Below are 23828 nucleotides of genomic sequence, written 5' to 3'. Positions count from 1 at the left end.
CCCCATCCCCCCACCACCACCCACACACACACACAAACAAGAAAAGAAAAAACCCAACAACATATCTGCCATCTTTCTACAGTGTCCTGTCATGAATAAAACAGAAGTGCCCCCAAAAGATAACTTCACAAAATATAGTGGCTTCATCCATGAGAAATACATGAGCTGACTCACACTCACCAGTTGGACCTATATACCTTTGCATACAGTGTAAATGCAAATGTCCAGTGAGACACAACAACGTGGCATACGACGCAAGTTCACGCAACATTTTAATTTTAAAGTCTAATGAGAATAATTGAATCTATTTCTATCTATAAATTCCATGAATCTCTCTGTCTGTATCTGTCTCTCGATAAGCCCAAATAGTTTGTCAGTCATCTATGATGTCATGTGTTATGAATATGATGTCAGTACTATTAATGTTTTCCAAGTACTCTGATAATGGGTACTGCCCACTGATGACGGCAGTCACAAATACTGCACTGTAGTAAAAGTTAATTCACCAAAAAAGCCAGTGGGGCTAGCATGTCCAGAAAGTCAACACACATTCATAATGGGGATGCCATGCGTTCACCTCTGCCAAGGTGGCGTAGCGGCTGGGCGAGCGTGGGCTATGTGTCTGCACCGCAGAGCGTTGAAGGGCAGTTTCCATAATGGCCCCTGATGAGGCTGAGATGATGGATACGGTCTGTCGCTGGGAGTGAACGCCTCGGGCACCGGGGCCACGGCGGGTCTACAACATTACTTTCATTGCCATCTGTCAGCGCTGGGTGGGCATGGCCCGTGACCGGGCCCAGGGCAGCGACACTCCTGGACCACCCGCAACAACACACTCCCCGACTCCAGGGCCAAAGGTTGGAGGCCAGTCAGACGCTGTGCTACGGTGGGCAGGCATCACTTCAGGCATCATGCGCGCATGCGCATGCGCACACATGCACACACGCACACCACTACCTGTTTATGCTCTCATGACAAAGGCATCTTCCACCCCAAGCTAGCATAATGGCTGCTGTGGCTTTTTCTACTACTAGTATTGAGGTATTTTCATTGTTGCTTTTCACTGAGCACTGGCTATAGGCCTATATTCTCAAAAGGGATTTAAAGAAAAAACACAGAAAAAGCTGGAAAAATCAATAGTGCTAGCCTGTCACTGAACCTTTGAGCCTTTAGGTGATTGTAGCCATCGGGCTCTTCTCTAGCGTGTCCACAGGGCTTTGTAGCATGATGGTCAGTGCCATACTACTGTACATCTGCAATGCAGTGGGATATCTTATCCTGAGGATGTGTACTTTGCGTGAATAATTGAAGATACTGCAACCACACAGGGCACGGACACAAAGAACCAAACTCTGACTGCAGTGTGTTTGTTAAGAGAAACTGTGTCTAACTCGTGCGTGAAATCATAAGTCATAACATTATTAGACTTAACATGCCCGATAAGGTAAGGCTGATCAAACATGTGTGAACCCCTTGGTGGTAATATTTTACCCCCGTTCATCCATGACAGCCTTTGTGATTGTCTCTCTCTGGTTCCCATGCCTGCGTCTGTCTACTTTATAATTAGCGAGCGCGCAAGAGTAGTAGAAATGATTAAAATGTTTGTCTGCTCTTGGTCGTACAGAAGGATGTGCCTATAAGTGATGAGACTTGTTCCACATGGTTAGCAGTGTGACACACAATTCCTATTAACATGAATCTGAATAGCAGATTGGAAAGAAAAAACAAGCATAACAATCAACCCAGCAAATCAGTATTTTCCCATTTAGCTGCAACTACTCCTGTAATATGAATACAAAATTAGTTTTTGATAATACTTTCGTATGCATTCCAAACTGTACTTGTTTGTGTTGTCAAGAGAAGAGCATGACAAGGCGGTACAGGGATAAGCCACTGGAGCTACAGTATACAACAAACAAAGGTGGACTATATCATTATACTGTATACTGTACATACAAGTAAACAAGGAAAATGCCAGTCAAGTTCAAATTGCAGCATTCACTGTTTGACTGTGACAATGACCAGCATAAGCAAAGATATATGGTTTCTGTCAGCGGTGTTAATAATTGCTTTGCCCATAATACTAATATATCGTACATGAACACAGATTCCCATGAATTTCTCATAATTTTACAACTGAGTTGATGTTGGCTAAACATCATTGTACTGTTAATACATTAAGTCATGGATGTTCGTAAATCAATTATGTTCTTATTCTGTTGGATTAACTAACTAAAGCGAATTTTACCTTTCTGAAAATTGATTTTCATTCAGCGAAAATGAAATGGTCATTAAAATGGCCATCAGTAATTTCAAGTATTATGATGAGTCATCATTAATGGGCTGAAGTTGCCAGATCACTACTATGATACTTTAATAATAAGCTCTATTGTGTGCTTCTTTGTGACTCACTGACTGGTTGTCGTTTTCTCTGACCTTGCTAGCAAATCACAAGTCAAATGACTTCCTACCACACTGATGTTACCCATTCTAAGCAAACCTTAGAAAAGTTCATACCAGTATCCTTGTTGTCAGGAGTGAATCTGTTGCTTAGGAACTTAATACTCTCACTACTCTTCACATTCACTGCACATTCAATAGTCTTGTTTGAAAAGCATTGTGTCCTGTTGTTTATTGTGTTACTAGATCAAACATATTGTACTGATGTAATTTACCCATCAGCAACACCTTTTTATGAGTTTATAAGTTTATATGAGTCATCCTTATTAAATGATGACTCATATAATAAGCCTCTATTGTCTAGGTAATATAATAATATCTGTTTGTTGACCCAAATACAGTTAGGCCTAATAGACAATGGGCAGAATTGTAAGACTAAGCAGGAATGTGATTTTGAAATGTAGACAAAGAGATAGATATTTCACTAAGTTTCGAACAGTCAGCAAGAGATGATGTGATATCCTCCTGACACACACTGCATTGAGGGAGTAGCAGTGCAGCGTGTAAAATCTCTATTTATCCCTGTGAAATATAGTTGGGCCAAGGTCCCCACCACCACCTCTCAGAGAAACAGAGTCACTGCGAACCAACTCAACTGGAACTCAACCATATGCCATGTGGAAATGAAATCGTTTTCGATGTCCCTCGCACGCACCCATTGAGACAAGGCTTTTACACACACGTAACCCAGTGTTCCCTAAGAAAATAGCAGGGCTAATTAGCTATTTTGTTTATACCAAAGTTAGTGAAGTGGAGAGGATCTATTCCCTATGGGAAAGACCTGTATTTCTTGAGCTTCCTAGACCAACAACCGGAGGACAACAAGTGCTGGACAAAACAGGTAAGAAATGTCGCAAACCCTGGAAGAATATTACTGCTGTATTTTGTAAAGAAAAAAGAAAACCCCAGTAATGAGGGGTTGTTGAGGCAAATTATTCATCATCAAGGTTGTGAAAGAATTCCCTGAAATAAGCTAATTGGAACCATTAGTAACATTATTGTTACAAAGCGTTTTCATAACAAGGCATGTCCGCTTGTTAATCAGCAGCAAAAGAGTACAAATACACTCAGCCTCATACCAACTATGTACTGAAGTAGTAGAAACTACATTTTCAAGAACTGTGCTCAAGTTGGACCGAAAGAGACCGAAACTCATAACAACTGATAAGAGGCCCTGTAAATATGATTTCAAAATGTAGAGCGACAGGTAATATTTCCTCTGTCTGTAAATCTAATCATTAGGAGTGTGTCTTCTTGGTCGGGAAAAAAACACCTCATTGCATCAAAGTACCATTCTGTTTTCCAAAATCAGGGCTTTAAACTAGAACTTCACTATTTCAACTGTCATTCAACATTGGACTCCCTGGGTATTGTCTTGTAATTCAACAGATCCAACACTGCATGTTGTAGCAAAAAATTTAGCCAAAAGATGTTGGTGGAAGGCATAAACTACTAGGGATGCCAGGTTGAAAGTGCATTCACATATATATATATTATATATACACATACATACATATATATATATATATATATATATATATATATATATGTGTGTGTATATATATATATATATATATATATATATATATATATATATATATATATATATATATATATATATATATATATATATATATATATATATATATAAAGACACACACACACACACACACACACACACACACACACACACACACACACACACACACACACACACACACACACACACACACACACACACAGTATATCACACACACATGGATTTATATGCTGGCCAGGGTTGATAATAGAGAGGAATGCAGGTGAGGATCCATCATTGTCATGGGGTTTCTCGATAGCTTCTCCAGATAGTAAGCCCTCCTCCTCTATCTGCTGGGGGGGGGGGGGGGGGGGGGAGTGCTGCATAGGGTGCTACAGCAGCTCTCATTCCTGGGTGGCCATGATTAATTGGCACCTGATATCCAATCCCACTTTGCTTTGCCTTTACATGTTCTTCCTCGTATGTGCCAACACTCTGACCCATCATAACCAGGATCGCATCTTTGTCATTTTAGATATTAGCTTTTAGACTGCTATTAAAAAAATAGCAGATATACAAGCTCAAATCTTTGCTTCTGGGTGTCCCTGGAACAAAATATTTTGAGATGGGGGGTCGGCGGCCTAATACATATAATGTTGGGTGTCCTTGACATGAAAATGTTTGAGCACAACTGATGTAGAAACATACTTTTTTTTTTTTTTTTTTTTCAGAAAACTTTAGAAGACTGTGGAATTGTGTACTCAGGTCTTAAAGTCAACATGTTCCCAAATTATGCTACTGCATTTTATATTTTATTTGCGATTATCTTACATTTTTCAATTATTCAAGTAATCAAGATTCATATTTTCTATGTATCTACGAATCGACATTCAAATAGATAGCAAAAATATATTAAGTCTGATAGTCTGATTAACTGTTGCAGCCCTATATTCCACGTGACATTATTTCACATTTCTCCAATGCTCATGGGAAGGCAGCACATCATCACCATCTTTAAAAAAAACAACACGCAGCAGTTGCCGCAGGCTTGATTCGCACCCCTTCATCAATTGAGGAAATGAAATGATCTCAAATGATACGAGACATTAAAATGCAGACATTAAGAAATCTATTAATTACAGGGTCTGGTAGACCATTCCCACTCTTCCCCCGTAATGGTCCAATCAAAGAGGACACTTCAGTGACAGTCTCACGCTGGGAGAAAGAGGAATGAGAACTACTACCCAGGGGCGTCACAAGGGGTAGGAAAGTGGGACTGAGTTACTAGGGCCCAAGGTGGAGGGGCCCTAGTAACTTTAGCTATTGAAAAATAGCAGATATACAAGCTCACAGCGCGGCACCGAGTGCCGCGCTGCGAGCTTGTAGATCTGCTATTTTTGAAAATGTGCGCAAATCTTTGAATATATGTATTTTTTAAGTGAACATTTGTAACTCAAATTTTGCTTCTAGGGGGGTCCCTGGAACTAAATATTTTGAGATGGGGGGGGGGGGGGGGGGGGTGTCCTTCACATGAAAAAGTTTGAGCATCACTGACATGGAAACATAGGTTTCTTGGCACACATTTTCACGATTTTTCAAAAATAGCAGATCTACAAGCTCGCAGCGCGGCACTCTGTGCCGCGCTGTGAGCTTGTAAATCTGCTATTTTTCAATAGTTAACATTCATGGGGGGGGCCCGCAGAGAATCCTGGTACCCAGGGCCCAGAATTTGGTGTGACGCCCCTGCTACTACCACCTGCTTTATTTATCTCCCCAGCCGATCGCTCAAGTGTAGTCTGACCACTGGCATCCCACGCTCCCATTACTCATGTGCCAGTCAGCCGTACCGCGCACTATATTTATTTAAAGAGAAGCCTCTCGTTTGTCAAATAAGGCAACTTCCCCTTACTCAAATGGCTGGAGCAGAAGTGTCTGGAATCAGTTTGACATAGCTCTGTTCTAGGGATGGGACGATATGAAAATGGCATGGTCAGGATTATTGTGACCAAAGGCATTGCGATTTACAATTTATCTCGATAATGGGAATATCCCCAACATCCATTATCCTGGGGCAGAACATCAGATCAGAGCTTGTAGATCGGCTATTTTTTGGCAAAGAGATTTGAAAAAAATAGAGTGAAAAAAAAATGTAATACCAATGTAATACCAATTATTATAGAAGGTTTAAATGGCACTGGATATGCAGCTCGGCAAATAAAAGGTGAATTGATCCCAGTGCATGACAGAGGACAATTTCACGATAAATCTCCACAATACGAGTGTTTTTTTTTGTTTTTTTTTGCGATGAACGATAATAGAGATTATCGTCCCATGCCTACTCTGTTTACACAATGATTACCCCCTCCAATATACGTTCCCCTTTTTCAACTGTTTTTATTATATTATGACACTTGCTTTGGCAATGTAAACGTATGTTATCTCATGGGTTATCTCAGTACAGCTGGTTACATTTCATACACGCACAGAGCTACAAATGATAGTAAATGGATAAATGAACAGATTTTACTGTGTACAAAGTGCCTGTGATCCAGCGGCCCTGCAAAAAAAGCAGGGAGGGGAGGAAGGAAGAAAAAAATAATACAGGTGAGACAGGCAAATTGAGGCCTAAATCAAATCAGCGGACAAGGGAAATGAAGAGCAGCCCTTGCTGTGTGCGTCTGGCCCACTGCTTATGAAAGGCAGACCGAAGTGCATTAAGGTTTAATTGGATGAGGGCAAGCGCTGCTACAGGGAGCCGACACTTCATTAAGTCATGACAGTCAGGCCCATGGAGTACACTAGGAATCATCCCCTCCACCCTCCAGCTGAAAGCAGGATACACACGGTTAAAACAGTCAGGAAAAACAACACAAGGCACGGTCAACAATAGCTTGTCCCAATCAAAAAAAAAAACTTTCCATCACATTTGCAAGTATATGCAGGGTTTTCTTCTTTTTTAACAACATGAATGGGCGATTCATGCCTTTCCCATAGATGAGGTTGCCTTTCTTTTTAGTTTTTTTTTCTTCTTTTTTCCCCCTGGTGTGTCACGTGAATGCGCCAGATCCTATGGGCACAAAACGTGCTACAGGGGCTACATCCACCATTATGAATAAAATGATGTCTATCATCTTATCAATTGTGAAGTACTTTCCCCAGAAATGAGTGCGTTCCATATAGATACATTTGTGAAGTGTTCTCTCAAGTAGCTCACTCAGGCGCGTGCCGTCCAGAGGCAATATGCAATCATAACTATCCAAACCAATGACAATATTTTTGGGGGGGATTGTCTGTGGAGGGGTGGGGGTGGGGGGGTGTATACAGTATATATATATTTCTTTCGGGTTTGCACTTATCTGTTATAATTTGTACCTGGTCTCTTTGTACATTTGGACAAACGGCTAAGGCTCTAAAGAATAGACAGCCCGAGTCCAAGAATGCAATGTTGAATGCATGTTTTCTTAAAAATAAATATAAAATCCAAACAACTGCAGTGTGAAACTGGGAAAATTCGAATTGACTAACAAAAAATAGAAAGCTTTCTAAATGTGTTTTTAAATGGAAAAATGTTGGCAAAGGAAACAAAAACGACCCAGGCGCTACATCAGGCTCTGCCCCTTTACAAAGGGCCCCATGCAGCGGCAGCTCTCTCCCAGGGCTGTTGTCTGGTAGCCAGCCCAAGCAGAACTGAACTGGAGCACCTTTATAGGAAATGGATCCTACCACGGAGACAATGATTATCAATTTGGAATCAATCCATTTATCTACAAATTACCCATGTCCAATGAGTCACCTACCCAATCAAGTAGATAGAACTCGAGAACACTTTGGGGTGAGAATTCTGATAATATTATGGCTCATGACCATGAACAAACACCTTTCAGTAATTGGGACCTTCCCCTGGTATGGGAAAACCCCTTCATAATAAGTTAATGGATGTGTCCTGCTCTGTGTCGGCAGTTCCCAGCCAGACACAGAGGAGTGCCAGCACTGCAAAGGAGAGGCAGGTGACAAGCAATCATTGTTAACTTATTTAACAGTTTGCAACAAACAGACCCACGAGTAGTCCTGGTGTTATTTAAGAATGCTGTACAGATTCGAAACAGCCTGCACCAGAGCCTGCTGTTACTACGTTACGCCACTGATTCCATAGCAACATGTGTGGACTGTTCTGAAATGCAGGATGCATAATCATAATAATCATTTAAACTCATTATAACTGTCAATTAGTTAATTCTCTAAGATTTCATAAAGAAATACCGTAGAATAATGGAAGCATTGGTTGCTTTGACCAAAGTCCCTCTCTACATCAAAAGTCTACATCTCAAAGTGATGTCTGGGGACCCCCAGTGGTCCTTGAGGGGGATCCAGGGGGTCCCCTGTGATATAAAGACCAGATCAGAATCTTTGTAAACAAACGTGTAGGGAGGTAGAATGTCTATGGATATGTATATAAAATAAAGTGTCCAGAACATTAACTACAGTATCTGGTTTGTCAATCTGCTGTGGATATTTACAAAATAATATATTTCTGATAAAAAAAAAAATCATAACCTTTTTATGAATAATATTGTTCCAATGTGATGATCCTGGCATTATCTATCTTTTTTTTTTTTTTTTTAGTTTGTTGTTGTGGTGATGTCATGTTAAAAGTCAGTTTAACATGGTTTCCAGGCTAAATGTAATCACTTTAACCCTATTTCATACATTGGCTACTCCTAAATGTAACATGCTGTGAGGTTGTAGATCTGCTATTTTTAGCAACACATATCTTCTCTTATGGTGGTCCCCGGCACAAAATCTTTTCAGATAGGGGTCCGCGGCCAGATACAGTACATATCAATTTCTGGGATCCGATGCGATGATCCTAGTGGTCGAAAAAGCTGTCTTTAGTAGACTACAAAAGGACTAAACCAATAAATAGCAATCAACACAGATGTCCAGTGGGTTATTACATTCAACGCTCCATCAGGTTGCCTTAGGACGATTCATTATCATGATTATCTTATCAAATTCAATTTCGTTGAGTACTCTGTCACCTTTACACTCTGTGGCCATTGGCTGATGGACCCTGCACTCATAATGAGTGTCATTACGCAGCTCCAATAGCTGGACCGTAATAAGAGTTAATGATCTGTGAGTGTTGATTATCTCAGCTAGCTGCTATCACTGCTAAGAAGTGCCTCGGTCATCACATCACGTTGTTAGCAAGCTCCCCCAAAATGCTCTCCTGACAAAACACGTGTATCTCCGAGATTAGATTTCTGATCCCACTGGATGCCTTATTGCCCTGACACCATCATTCTGGAGTAACACTTTACTGTGCCTGTGCACGAGCAAGTGCATAGATAGCGGTAACACCGGCCACAGTGTGAGTTTCCCAGTGGGGCCGCGCCGGGGACTTTGAATAAACTGCTCACCAAACAACATGTGTTTTCAAAGGGAGAGAAGCAAGTGGACCATGATTATAAACACAGCCTATTCATGGTCAGGGACATTAAGTGCATCTCCCTTCCCAGAGGCCAGATAGATTGTATGTGTGCTGACCTGAGAAAATTCTGTCCAGACTGCTCCCTATGGGAAACTAGCCACATAGAACGAATAGACCACACACGGACACACACACACACAAGTACACACAAGCACCCCCACAAACAAAAAACTCCCCGCCATGCTTCATTCACCTACATGATGATGCGTTCAATTACGTACATCACACATGCAGGCTTTAGTCCGTTGACCTTCATCAGCTTTGTGTGAACTGGTCTGAAAAGTGAACTTAAGCTAGATTTTTTTATTTTATTTCAATGTGCACCAGTGTTGTCTTCCACAAATAGCAGCTCACAAGCTACACACTCACAGCTTGTAGATCTGAGCTACTGTATCTTCAGTAATAAGTATATATAAATTAAGCATTGCAGTACACATTGTGTCTTATGCTTGACTGTGCTTTCCCAGTCCACACTTTGATACCTGATACCTGAAACACGCAATGACCAGACATTTCGCCATCTCTTTCTGTAGTACAGTTACTTTCATTAAATGTCTTATGTTCGGAATTTTGTATTAATCATAAAGGGACTGAAGCTGTATTGACTACGGCCTACGTTGAGATAACGGCACGACAGCCACAAGCAGGCCATGGGGAATCAACTATAATTGGATAGAAAATTAAATCCTGTGCATCCGGGGTGGCGCAGGGGTAAAAGTACTCGCCCACCACCTTGGTTCCTCTGCGGTGCCACCGGCTCGGCCCGGGCACAATTAGCGAACACAATTAGTGGCGTTGGTGGGTGGGAAGCTGTCAGCTTCTGTCGCTGCTCGCTACAGGTTATTCAGGGTGTCTGTTCAGCGGGGAATGATACTGGGAGGTAGAGCGTGTTCTTCCGCACGCGTTACACCCTCCCTCCCGGTGAAACTCCTCACTGATAGGTGATAAGAAGTGGATGGTGACTAAAAAAATAATAATAATAATAAAAAAATAAGAGAAGAAAATAAAAATAACCAGTAAGACCAGAGAAGCAACCTCGCCATAAAGGGCAAGGTCATGCTGAAACACAAGGGATTGACAAAATAATAATATGGGCATTCCCAGGTATGGGCTTCATATTGATGACATCAGGGATCATGACGTAATTCATTTGCAAGTGTGACTCGTGTTGTGACAACCACACTGGTTATCATGAGACTGACAGAATATGTCCATATATGGGCATTCCCAGGTATGTGCTTAATATTATTGATGATCAGGCCGATCAGGGTATATTTGGCCATATATGGAGCGTGACATGAGGTGTGACTGACTATTATTTGAGTAGCCAGACTGATCAAAAGGTGGAGGCTGGGGTGGAGGAGGCAGCTAATCAGCAGCAGATGCGAAGCAGGCAGCAAGACAAGCAGAGCTATAGTGAATGCAAGCTGCATTTAAATAGCTCTGATTGGAGTATGACAGGGTGACTTAATGACCAGCAGTGAATGAGGAACAGGAGTAGGAGCTGACTGACAGCCAATGTGGGCGAGACTCACGTGTCCTGCAAGAACTAACGCTATGCTTCATTTCTGTTGTCACTGCTTTGTTATTATTTGGTTTTGGCAATGCCACAATACTATCTAGAGTTTTTATATCGTTATTTAGCCAGGATAGTGTAGAGAACAAGAAACTGGGGGTAGAGATGAGTCCATTTTATACTTGGGCTATTAAAAAAAAGTTCACTCACAAGTCAATGTGTCGCATCACAACGGCTTGTGAGCCTGTACATCTGCCATTTTCAAGGAATGTGGAAAATAAATCGTATAATGTCATGCCCAAAATAGAGGAAACCGAGGATCTGATCAAGCCTCATGACGTTAAGTAAGAAATGATACAAATCATTATATGGATATATGTTGTATTGATTTCTTCACTGAAGAAAGGTGTCTCTTGGTATATTATGCTATGCATATTATTCTTGTATTCCATTGATTTCCCATTTTTCATGGTTCTGTATCACTGTAGCAGTACTGAATAATGCAAGAAAATCTAATAAAGCTTACATTTGTTCTACCAATCATTAGGTTGCTTCTGTAATGATTTGTAACACCCTATGGATCTGGAATAAAATTATTGCCTGTTTATTTGATATGTTATGTGGATTATATGATATTGCTATGGTTTGGAACCCCTGCTGAACCATGGAACAACATTACTCCATGGTTTAAGAAATGGAAGGCAGTAGGGACTAGCATGTGTATGTATGTGCATGCGTATCTGCCTCCCCACAGAAGCATTTAAGATAGGCTTGGGGTGTAGAGAATTAGATATGATTGTCCATAGGAGATCATGATTTACTAGAGAGATTTCAATAGCTTTAAGGACAACTTAGGTTTTTTTTAATTTATTTTTTTACAGCAAGGGTTCATATTTTAGATTTGTAATTAGAGAAAAGAAAAGATGAGTTAAAATGTTTTCATTTACTGCTTGCTATCATTTTGTGATTTTAACGATTTTGATTTCAGTGGGCGTTTACAAGTGGCTAATTATGTATGTTTAGACACAATAAGCCGGCAATTTTTTTATTACTATTTACAATAACAATACTAGCCCCCATAAGTCACATCTGCCCATGAAAGATTGCGGTGCATCTTGGGAATGGGCTTATTGTGTCTAAAAATACATATTTAGCCACTTGTACGCATGCCCCATCCCACTGAAATCAAAATCGTTAAAATCACGATAGAAAGCAGTAAATATATATATTTTTTAACACTCATCGTTTCTTTTCTCTAATTACAATCTAAAATATGAATCCAAAAAAGGTATGAAAAGCTAGAGATTTAGAAGAGAATGCATCTCTAGCACCACTTAGACTTGGAACACTTTAATCTCCTCTGAGAGGCAATTTGTGGTACAACTAATTAATTCATATTATTTTCTTTGACTTAGTTCCACTGCACTGTTTTAGTGGAACTGGAGTGAGATACAACCAGTGACAGACTATATTAAATAGATATAATAATACCTGTAAAGGTAAATGGAATTGATTCATATAATTTAAATCCAACCCCTTCCTTTAAGTCCCCTATGCTATTTTAATTTGATGCCATATCCAAAACATGTACAACAACTCTTACTTTATCTGTGTGCAGATCACGCCTATTTTAAAGGACTGTTTACCATATTTGTAAACTACTATCTATGCCTGTACAGCAAGCCCTTGAATGAATAATTAGTTAAGCTGCAAAGAGATAGCAAAACTATTGTAATGAGTAGAGGTCTGCAACCAGGGCTGGGCCCAACGGGGCCCAAGGATGCTGACAGATTAGGGCCGGGTTTCAGCCTGTTTGTCATGCAACTAGTTAGAGCCCAGGGCTTAAACTAATTTAAATAGGCTTATCAATAAAAAAATAAACTATTAAGTTAACAAACAAAAAGTACAAATTGGATTAAAAAACAATGCTATACCAAATGTTTTACAAAACAAGCCTTACAAATCACAAAAACACTCACTTGAGGAGAGGACTGCGCTGAAACCTTCTGTCTGTGGATGCATACTGGCCAGTCTGGCATAATAGAACATTAAAGATAGACTGTTCTTACAGATAAACAGACTGCTTTGTTTTTCTGATCATTCAAGCTCATCACACAAAGTTTTAGTTGACAAAATCAACACTGGAGTAGAGTTCTGTTCTGTAGCCTAAATTGTAAGCATGTGCACATTGTGCAGACCTCTTACAGGGGAGCTTGTCGAAATTTCGACATAACATTTGTTCGATGTTCCGTTTGTTCGACGCGGGTGAATGTTAATTAACCTGGTGAAATGCTAACCTGCCGACTGTAGTGAATGCTAACCTGGTGAATGTTAACCACTATGCCTAAACCTAACACAAACCCTAACCTAGCTCAGTAAAACTATGCCTAAATCTAAACCTAAAACCTAACCCCAATCCTATAACCCTTAGTACTCTTACAGTACAATACATTGTCACATCATCATCAAATGCATCAAACACAAGGCCATGAATCATACTGTATTAGAACTCTAACACCATACACATGTGACATTTCAAAACTTCACACATCCTGCCATTGGCAAGACAGTAGATTTCCAGTGGATTGGAAGAACATTGAGCTTATAGATCAGCTATTTTTGCTATTTGTATGACCGTCTCTGACTTTGACGTTTAAATCTACCTATGAAGGTGGATTCTGCGGGTTTCTGCAAAAATATGCTCCATTCTCCATAAAACATTTAAAGGCAAAACAGGGATAAAACCTGCGGAAAAAATGCGTTTGCATGAAATTTCCAGGAACAGAGCAGTAAAACCTGAAGACTTGAAACGTTACATCTGTATCTGAGGTACAATTTGGTGGTCAAGGTCGTTAACTCAGTTAGCGCCGAGCGACTTTACGAGCGACTAGTTCACTATGGCGTTTGGTGCCGAGCGACTCGGAGCGACTTTTATATAAAAGCATTGTTTAAGCTTTTAATATGTGTTTATAGACGGAGCGAAATGGTTAGCTTACCTCAGCTAATGTCCACACGTAAACCGTGAAAAAAAAGGATACGATTATGACGGCACCTTTAAACCAGGGCTTCCTGTTGACAACAGGCCTCTGCTAGCGTTAGCCTCAATGCAACCATCCGACCCTCACGTAGCTTCACTAGGTCGGATTTTGATTCTGAAACTTTCTGTGTGGCATCTATATACGTCCCGATGCCCATACCAATGGTGGTTTGAGACGATCAAGCACGAATTGAACAGTATTGAGCTGAAATGGTGACCGGCGGCCCGTCCATGTTAAGTCAATGAGGACCAAGTCAGCGTCTCATCCTGTTATGTGGATTTAAACAGGCTTAACATGGGACCATGTCAGTGTATGGTGTATGGTGGTCTCTAGTGGTCATCTGGTGGTATGGTATGGTGAACGTGCATTCGTTAAGGTGGTCTGGTTAAGGTGGTCTGGGGGGATACAAAATAGCTATTTCCTGGCGTTATAAGCGCACATTCATATTCATATTTTGGAAATCTGGCCCTGTATGAGTTAATGTGCCACACCTCTAGGTTGCCCTGGTTTCTCTATTTCCAGTGGAAAAGAAAGAAAGTGGAAAGAAACTGAATAAATTTACTCAACAAAAAAACAGAGTACTTATTCTGCCACTGTCTATTTTTCATTGATAGTCCAGTCATTATATGAAAAAACCTAAAACAAATTGCAATAGTAGCAAACTCAACTGATTCTGTATCCTCATTATGTCCTTAGTGAGGGAAAGTCCCAAGGAATCCCATCAGGGGAAAGTTTTGAAAACGACCTACCTACCTTCACTTACTATACTATAAAGGAAAAAATGACTCCCAAGAAATCTGCTTTAAGTGGGATGTGAGGGGTCAAACTAGGGGGTTTTAATTATTCTGAATCCATTGCAAGCATTTGTTTTGAATGAAAAACATTCCTTGGGCTAAAAACGGACCCCAAAAGACTGTGAAAATTGATGACTCATCACTAAACCATCGTTTTGAGGGGCCATTTCTTGCCCAAGGAATGTTTTTTGTGCAAAACAAATGCTTGCAATGGATTCAGAATAATTAAAAACCCCTAGTTTGACCCCTCACATCCCACTTAAAGCAGATTTTTTGGGAGACATTTTTTCCTTTATAGTGTAGTGTATAGTAAGTGAAGGTAGATAGGTTGTTTTCAAAACTTTCCCCTGATGGGATTCCTTGGGACTTTTTTTCTCTCACTAAGGACACAATGAGGATGCAAAATCAGTTGAGTTTGCTACTATTGCAATTTGTTTTAGGTTTAGCCTAATTTTGGCCTAAAATTACTGGACTATCAGCTCCAACACAAAACACTTAACGTGTATGCAGTGCATGCTGGGTCTCCATCAGTTAATTTGTAAACCCACAGTGACATATGGCTCTTTTCTGATGAAGTGTTACTTCAAAATGTCATTCAAACCACTGTGCTATTACCCAGAAGGCATATAATGCCCATTACTCAGTCCATCTGTTTGGTAAGAAAGCAATTTAGAGTTCAATGTTGCACAAAGATCCATTTTGTTGAAGATATGCCATCGCAGAATGTTTTAGGATCCATATATCTCAAATAAATGCTTTCCAGGACATTTCTTCCTTTGAGCGTACAGAAAGGACTTAAAGCATTACTTATTTAAATAGGCATATATTATTTTATCTATTTTTTGGTTGTTTTTCGTAAATTTAGAGAAGCAAATTAGTTTTAACCTTTTCCCGCCTAATTTTGTAGTTACGCCAATTGACCCTCCCCACACATTTCTGTGTTGCCATGGCTTGCACCCACCTGGAACCACCGACTTCCACTGAGGAGGCCCTACCGGGAGGAAAAAGCTACTCCTACTCCTCCTACCCCCTGCTGACAGGCCAGCGGAGCGACAAGACAAGACATCTCCCTCCCGTCCGTAACTTACTGTAGCCCCAAAACGACTTTTTTTTCTATCGATTACTCACCCCATGAGACTTGAATTCATGGATATTCAAAGCAAGCTCAAAAGCAAAGCAAGCTTTGTGTCTCCATGCAAGCTCAAAGCAAGCTTTGTGTCTCCAACTCTCCATAGGGAACCACGGCTGGTCATCAAATGATTTTCTTAGGAATGCGACAAAAACTAAAATATCCATGAATTCAAGTCTCCATGGGGTGAGTAATCGATAGAAAAAAAGGCATTTTGGGAATCACCCCATCTTGTAGATCTGCTAATCTTTGGCGAAGAGATTTGGTTTGACCGAAAGAAGCTGAAATCAGCCGAATCCAACGATGTTAGCAGCCTAAAGGGGTAAATTCTATCTAGGTTGTTAGTCTGCATGAAAACTGCCTTTAATGGTATTCATTCCTTTTTTTTAAAGGAAACTTCAGGGCAATGTGGGTGAATTTGACGTGACCATGTCGAAAGATGAGATAGGTGGGGTGGACATGCAAGATGAGTAATAAACCAGATTAGAACCAATTGTATTATGCTGCAATTAGATCTGTGCCGAACGTATGGGCAAGCCATTAGCATTCCTTTGTGTGTGCGAAAGCATTTCAGACTGAATGATATGTCTGATTCCAGAAAGGGCAGGTCACATACAATATGTCCTGTGTAGCTCAATGGGTACCAACACTTTGTCTATAGGTCTATTGATTCCTACTCAGGCAATCCATACTATAATTGTAGCACTCATGGCACTGAGAGGCGCTGTGGATTAGCGTGTCAATCAGACGGAATACAAATGCGGCCATTATCGCTGTAATGTGAAAGTAATGTAAGAGCACAAAACCACTGCCCTGCTAGCCTCAGGTCTCAGAGGATTTGTTTGAAAAGTTACAGTTTTAGCTCTATTTGCAGCCAATGGAATTAAAACTGAAATCTGTATACGCTTAATGTCCTCACCCGAAGGAAAGAGGCAATTGCAACTGTCATTCGAACCCAGGTCTCCCACGCTGGAGACCAAACATCTACAGCTCGTACGAGAGGGAATCTGCCCTTGGCCATATTGGGCCAGGGTCAGATAGTGTATGCTAGTTATATTGTATTGACATACTCTATCATACAGATTTGAAAAAGACAAAATATCTTTGAATATAAAGAGATACTGTGAGGAGGAGGAGGACGACGACAGCAGCTATACTAATCACAAACACATACTGTACAACATCCTATTGCATCATTACTATTATTATGGTGTGTGAAATGGTGTGGGCTAAGCATAAGCATTCTTTAAGTGCAGGTGTGATGCCAGGAAATTATAGGTTAAGTAGATGAATATACAGTGACTATATGGACCACACGCCGTGGGAGAGCATATTATTATGTACTGTATCATCTGCTGATGTGCTGAGCAGAAAGTCAACGTATGCACAGCAGAATCCAGTGTTAACTTCAACACTTTCAATCTGGCATCTTTATCTTGGGCATGTCATTATAATTTATGTAAATATGTTCTCTGGTTCCATGCATTGTCTCTATGGTGAAGAAAGTTTAATTGTGACAAGATGCAGAGCTAGAAAAAAAGTGGTGCAAAAAAAGTTTAGGAAAGTAAATTATTTCACCAAGGCAAAGCAGCAGCCAATCAGAAGCCAATCAGAAGCTTACTGTGATCTGAACTATAGGACAAGGCTTCCAGGCAAAGGTGATGTGGATGTTTCGGTGTTTTGTACACATCCATATTGCAGAAAAATGCTTAGAGAAAACCACTGTCGGACAACTCAACTACACAGTAAAAAAAACGCATTATTCACTCATCCATCTGTACCTATAACAAGCCTACAAGCGCAACAAATGTAACCAAATTTACATTTAAAGTACATTCTCTGAAATCCCAAAAGTGCAGCTCACACAAGTTGCTCAACTAGAGAGTAATATCCTCAGTGTTCATTTATCCATTTGTAACTCAGAGAATATACATTTAGTTACAGGTACAAATGGGTAAATTAACACTGAGGATTTTACAGTGTACAGCTGTAGGTGAGTGGGTCCAGGCTGTCTGGGAATGGGGAGGTCACCAGTCTACATACAGTACTGAAGTGTAGTGTGTCACTGAACAAGGCACTTGACCCTACAACCATCTGAACAGCCATCTGGGTTGTTGCCAGCATAAGTGTAGCACTTTACAATAATGACCTGTCATAAATCATGTATAAACATTTATAAGCCGTAGATGAGTAATAAACATGAACAAACTGTTTATTGACATTTGTAAATGTTTACCTAAACATTTATAACTGTTTTAAACATCATTTACATGTTATTAGTAAGGAGTAAACTAATCATGAATAAACCATTTATATACATTTGTAAATGATTAATAAATCATTTGCATTATTTATATGCCATTTTTAGATAAGTAACTAATCATTTACAAGCTATCTATATACATTGTAAAACATTCCTAATATTTCTATAAATCATTATGTTTATTACTAATCTACAAGCTGTTTATAAATGTTTATACTGTAAATGATTTATAACAGGTCATTATTGTAAAGTGCTACCGAAGTGGAGTACGGTAAGTGTCACTGAACAAGGCACTTGACCCTACAACCATCTGAACAGCCATCTGGGTTGTTGCCAGCATATCGTTGTTGTCGGGTGGAAACCTTGTATGTCCAAAACCGTTCGTTTTGTAGGCGTTGTGTGCTTGTAGATCTGCTATTTTCACTAGTTTTGTGCGACAGTCTTGAATGATGAAGCAGGGTTTACTTTACAAAAAAAACACAAATTTGAAACTTTGAGATTTAAAGCTGTACTGTGGAAGCTGCTCAACTAGTGGTCAGTAGCGGTATTGCTTTTTTTGGCCGGAGTCGCCGCGGACCACCGGAACGGGGGTCCGCGGACCCCCGCGGCCGTCGCGAGCACCTCCGCCTCGCCGATACGATTCCGTAGAGCCGTCTCCCATCATTTTTAGATCAGGATTGAGGGAGTAGCAAGCAAGATTCCTTCACCAATGTAAACACAGTTGCTGAGGGAAGCTACTTCTTTTAGAGACAGCAAGACTCGCTGTGATTGGCCGGTGGTGTATGATCGGCGCTGTGATTGGCCGGTAGTGTATCATGTGGGAGATGACATCATTTTGCCGGGAAATTCTCCCCCCCTCACAACTCATAGAAAACATATAAAGAGAAGGCTTCAGAAGCTGAAAATAACAGAGTGGGGGTTCTAAAACTTTAGCGATTTAACAGTTAGGACAATTTTAAGATTTGTTTTATAAAAAAAGTTACATGGTATAACTTTAAGGTTTCTGCCCGACAGTGACGAAATACTCCCCTATACTGATAGAATGCAGTGTTGCCAGATTCTGCGAGAGAAATAAGCAACCAGGTCTAGGAAAACAATCCCAAAAGCAGCAACTAGGCCCCATGAGCAGCATGTTAAACCTACTGTACATACATCAGCTATTTGAAAATAGCCGAGATCTACAAGCTCACAACTTGCAGATCTTCTACTTTCAAAAATACATTGAGGGAAAAAAAAGTGCACAAATCTGGTAATAAGTAACAACACTTTAACCCCCTCCCCCCCCCCCCCCCCCCCCCCACACACACACACACAAAAAGAACACAACCCGTAACTACAAATATCTTACAAGTAACTTAATCGAAATACAAACCCAACATTGCTTATAATAAGCAGACATGGTGTGTAGACCAGTGGTAAAGTAGGGTCCAGGGACCCTCAGGGTTCCTTAAGGGGAGTTCTAAAAGGACCCTTACAGATCTGTAACTCTGACAGTGTTCAAATGGAACCAAATGGACCCTTTTGGTTCCATTTGTACACCGTCAGAGTTAGGAGGGGGGGGAACTTAAAGGTTTGAGAGCCACTGGTGTAGACACAGAAAGAAGGAGAAGACGTGCATCTCTCTCCCTACCTGCTGGGGCTCTCGCGGGGTGGTCTGCTTGACCCGTCTGCTGGACGCCGTGGTGGTGGTGATCTCCATGATGGAGGTGGACGTCTCCGAGCGGTTGTTGGCCGTGGCGCTGGACTGCGGCGTGATGGAGGAGGGCGAGTCGCCGACCAGCCGCACGCTGCCCTGGATCCTGATGTTGGGGTCCCCCTCCACCGCCATGTTGAACACCTTCAGGCCGTTGTAGTAGAGGCCCGAGAGCTGGCCCTGAAAGGAGCGACTGCGGTCCCGCTCCCAGCCCCCAATCTGTATTGTGGTTTGGCTGTTGAAGATTGTGAGCTGCCGCCCTGCGGGAAAACAACGTTACATATATACGAGAACTGTCGGACCCGCGGACTCAGCCGCTTTCACATAACAGGATAAAAAGACAGAAAGACAGATTATTTGCCCAGCAGACTAATGAGGCCAATAAATTACCCCTGTTGCTAGAAGCAACCCCTGGTAATTTATTGCAGTTATAATGATGGGATGCCCAATAGAAAGCAGATTCAACAAAATAATATATGAGGAATAAAGAAAAGTTTTTAAAATCAAAGCAGCTTTGCTAAAAGGACAATCAACCGATTAGGAATAAAGGAATTAAAAGATTAATATAAACTTGGACTTCCATCAAGAGGTACATCATTTAGGGATACATGCACATAAGAGATTACACATCCAAAGATAATAAAATCCTGGATGAGTAATATAAAGTAACAATTTGCCTGTAAGTCATGCAGACACCACGAGTTGTGCTGTCACCAAATAATAATAATAATCACAAATGTAATTTGTGATTTACCTGCATAAAGAAAACGGAACATACAGGCACACATAACATGTTAACACAAACAAATACATAAATAATAAAAGATATTAAATAAATACATACGTTAATTAATTAATAGCCAAACAAGCAAAAACTCACACAAACAAACAAAAGATTATAAACAAATAAAATAGACAGACAAAGAAACAAATAAAGTAGCCATAATAGAAGTCACCTAAATTTGCAACATCCCTATGCATCGAATATCCATGCTCCAGGGAGTGGTGCAACAATGCAGCACTGGTGCAGCAAGTATAAAAAGTGGTACTTCTAAAATGACTACATTTGTACATCAATGAGGCTGTCCTAAAAGCAAGCAATTACTCAGCCTTTTAGCAAGAGCAACCAATAAAAAGCAAACTCAATGGAAATATGGTTGGGTATTATGACAAAAAATAAATTATATATTTTATGAGAACATTTTATTAAAAGGTGAAACAAAAACATAACAAAAGAATGATTGGGATCATTACACATTTTAAGTAGAAATACAAATTAGTTGTTGAAAAACAAAGCATGCACTCAGAATTTTATTTTATGATGCAGTTCTTTAATCTAAATCCCTATGCATATTTACTATGTCTGTTAAAGGGACTTCAAAATCCGATGCCAATTGATATTACACTCTATTTATCATTGCTATCCATTTAACCAAACTGATCAAAATGATCAATTCTAAAATAAGAACATACAAGTATAGTGTATGTGTTTCAAATAACACTGAGAATATCAACTACTGAAGGATTTAACTTGATCTTTTACATTTCTCATTTAGACGTTTACAGGAAACACTACAATAATTTATAGTCATTTTTTAACAATGTTGATATTACTTCAGGAAGTCGTTTTATATTTATATTTACAGTCCCTTTAACCTGAAGCTGACAGGAAACACGTATTAAAACATCTATCAAATGAATGCATATTATTATGAAATGTGTACAACACTCCAAATTAAATTTAACTATTCAAATCCTTTTGTTTGATTTAGTTTTACAGAACATTTATTTTTTTATGTTTACTATTTACAAAGTATTACTTGGTTATTAGAAAATTATTTTATTTGAAATTTTAATCAGTTTTTTACCTTTGTCGAGTAGCCATTCGTCAACTACTCGACCAAGTCGATATGGGATTCGCTGTCTAGCAATCGCCAGGCGTTCGTTATCAATGTTGCCTTTAAAGTTTAAAGAGAGATTTCATTGGTTACAATCTGTAAGGTCAAGGGTTATTCATACTTAATGCTGGATCTATACAACTGCACAGGATTTTATTGTAGGTTTTAAAATTTAAAAAAACAATGTTAACTTAAAACATTATTTGAACAATCTTTACTCAAATCATTTTATTTTATTTTAGCCAACAACATTATTCCTATATTAATTGTAAACTGGCACGCATAGTATTTCATCTAGGTTAAAAGAGTTACGTTATGAAACCAAACCACAAATTTATACATTTCCATAACAGAATTCCTACCCAATGACCCAACCCATTTCTTTGTTTTTGACTGGCTTTTAAACTAGTTATGTACATTTTCAAATGTAAAATCATTTAAATGTATTGTTAAATCAACCTTTTATGGTTTAACGGAGAAAACAAGTTATCGATTACAAATATTACAATTTACAAATGCCCAACCCCTTTATCATCAGACTAATTGGAAGGAAATAATACGTTAATTTAAACAACAACAACAATTTCCAATATACATTCAAAGCATCCAGTCATAAAGTATATAACTAAACTATAGCATATAAAGTATAAACATTGTTGCACAGTACATACAGTAGAGATACACATATAATAAAACCGGGCTTTGACAAAAGCTATAAGGTAAAAAAAAGCGAACGAAATGGATGAGTCCAACTGGCTACACAATACATAATGGTGAACTCTTCCACCTGGACTATACAGCAGGAACATGTTTTGATGGGGTCAAAGTCAATGGCAAAGAATTGGTTCTACTGTATTCTTAAAGCAAACCAAAGGAATTACTAAAAAAAAAGAGAAGGTCAGCGACAACGTAGACTCTTAAGATTGGAGCGAGTCTTTGGCATTGATGAGGGCAATCTCCACATCACCCGGCCTTTTCTTTTTTTGTCAATGCCAATCTCCCTTCCAGAAAGGATTCCTTCCAGGACAGATTCACTGTGTCCCGAGAGTTGTTCTATCTGGTATTGTCTTCAAGAGATTGAATTCTAGTCGCTTCCATTCTACCGGCAGATGGACAAAGTTTGTCACATCAACTATATTAATTCTGTTCTGGCGGATGAAAGAGCGGGAGGTTAACAGTGATTGTGTAGAGAGGAGCAGGGGCGTCACAAGGGGTAGGAAAGTGGGACTGAGTTACTGGGGCCCAAGGTTGGAGGGGCCCTAATAACTTTATCTATTGAAAAATAGCAGATATACAAGCTCACAGCGCGGCACCGAGTGCCGCGCTGCGAGCTTGTAGATCTGCTATTTTTGAAAAGTTGTGAAAATGTGTGAAAGTCTTACATAATGTATTTTTTAAGCGAACATTTCTAACTCAAATTTTGCTTCTGGGGGGGTCCCTGGAACTCAATATTTTGAGATCGAGGTCCGTGGCCAAATACATATCATCTTGGGGGTCCTTGACATGGGTTTCTTGCACACATTTTCACGATTTTTCAAAAATAGCAGATCTACAAGCTCGCAGCGCGGCACTCGGTGCCGCGCTGTGAGCTTGTATATCTGCTATTTTTCAATAGTTAACATTCATGGGGGGCCCCGCAGTGAATCCTTGTACCCAGGGACCAGAATTTGGTGTGACGCCCCTGGAGAGGAGTGCACAGAGGAAATGATAGAGGGGTTATTAGAGGTACGGCCACAGCACTGTGATGCATAGCTAGTCTGATGGAACAGAAGAAGGGAAAGAGAAGGGGAAGTTTAATCCTATCTACACTATAAAGAAGCACAGGATAGCTCACTCTTCCCTTCCTTTAACCTTTTTAGCCAGGTTTTAAATGAACTATAAGGCACGTTAAATAATTCTCAGCTCTATTTTGGACAATCTCTTGTGAAAATGATTTAATTCAAATAGCATTGTGTTGTGAGCGTAATCTTGATAATATATGAGTGATGGTTTGATGTGACAACTAGTGCAGTATACTGTATTTCTAG

General features: G+C 39.9%; 1 protein-coding gene across 12 annotated transcripts in view; it reads right to left on the bottom strand.

Moving 5' to 3' along the window:
- LOC308296571 (neurexin-1a) overlaps positions 1–23828 on the bottom strand; it is a gene marked incomplete at both ends in the record, with an annotated part of 488347 nt that overhangs the window by 43499 nt on the left and 421020 nt on the right. For all 12 annotated transcript variants that reach the window (XM_080739872.1, XM_080739878.1, XM_080739879.1 and 9 more), the window contains 2 exons: positions 19841–20163; positions 21772–21861. In XM_080739872.1, coding sequence (XP_080595998.1) covers positions 19841–20163; positions 21772–21861 — 413 coding nt within the window. The remainder of the gene's footprint in view (positions 1–19840; positions 20164–21771; positions 21862–23828) is intronic.

Source organism: Nannobrachium achirus (assembly GCF_963921795.1).
Source record: "Nannobrachium achirus genome assembly, chromosome: 13".
Classification (NCBI taxonomy): Eukaryota; Metazoa; Chordata; class Actinopteri; order Myctophiformes; family Myctophidae; genus Nannobrachium; species Nannobrachium achirus.
The sequence above is the reverse complement of the archived record's forward strand: the minus strand, read 5'-3'. Positions and strand labels throughout refer to the sequence as shown.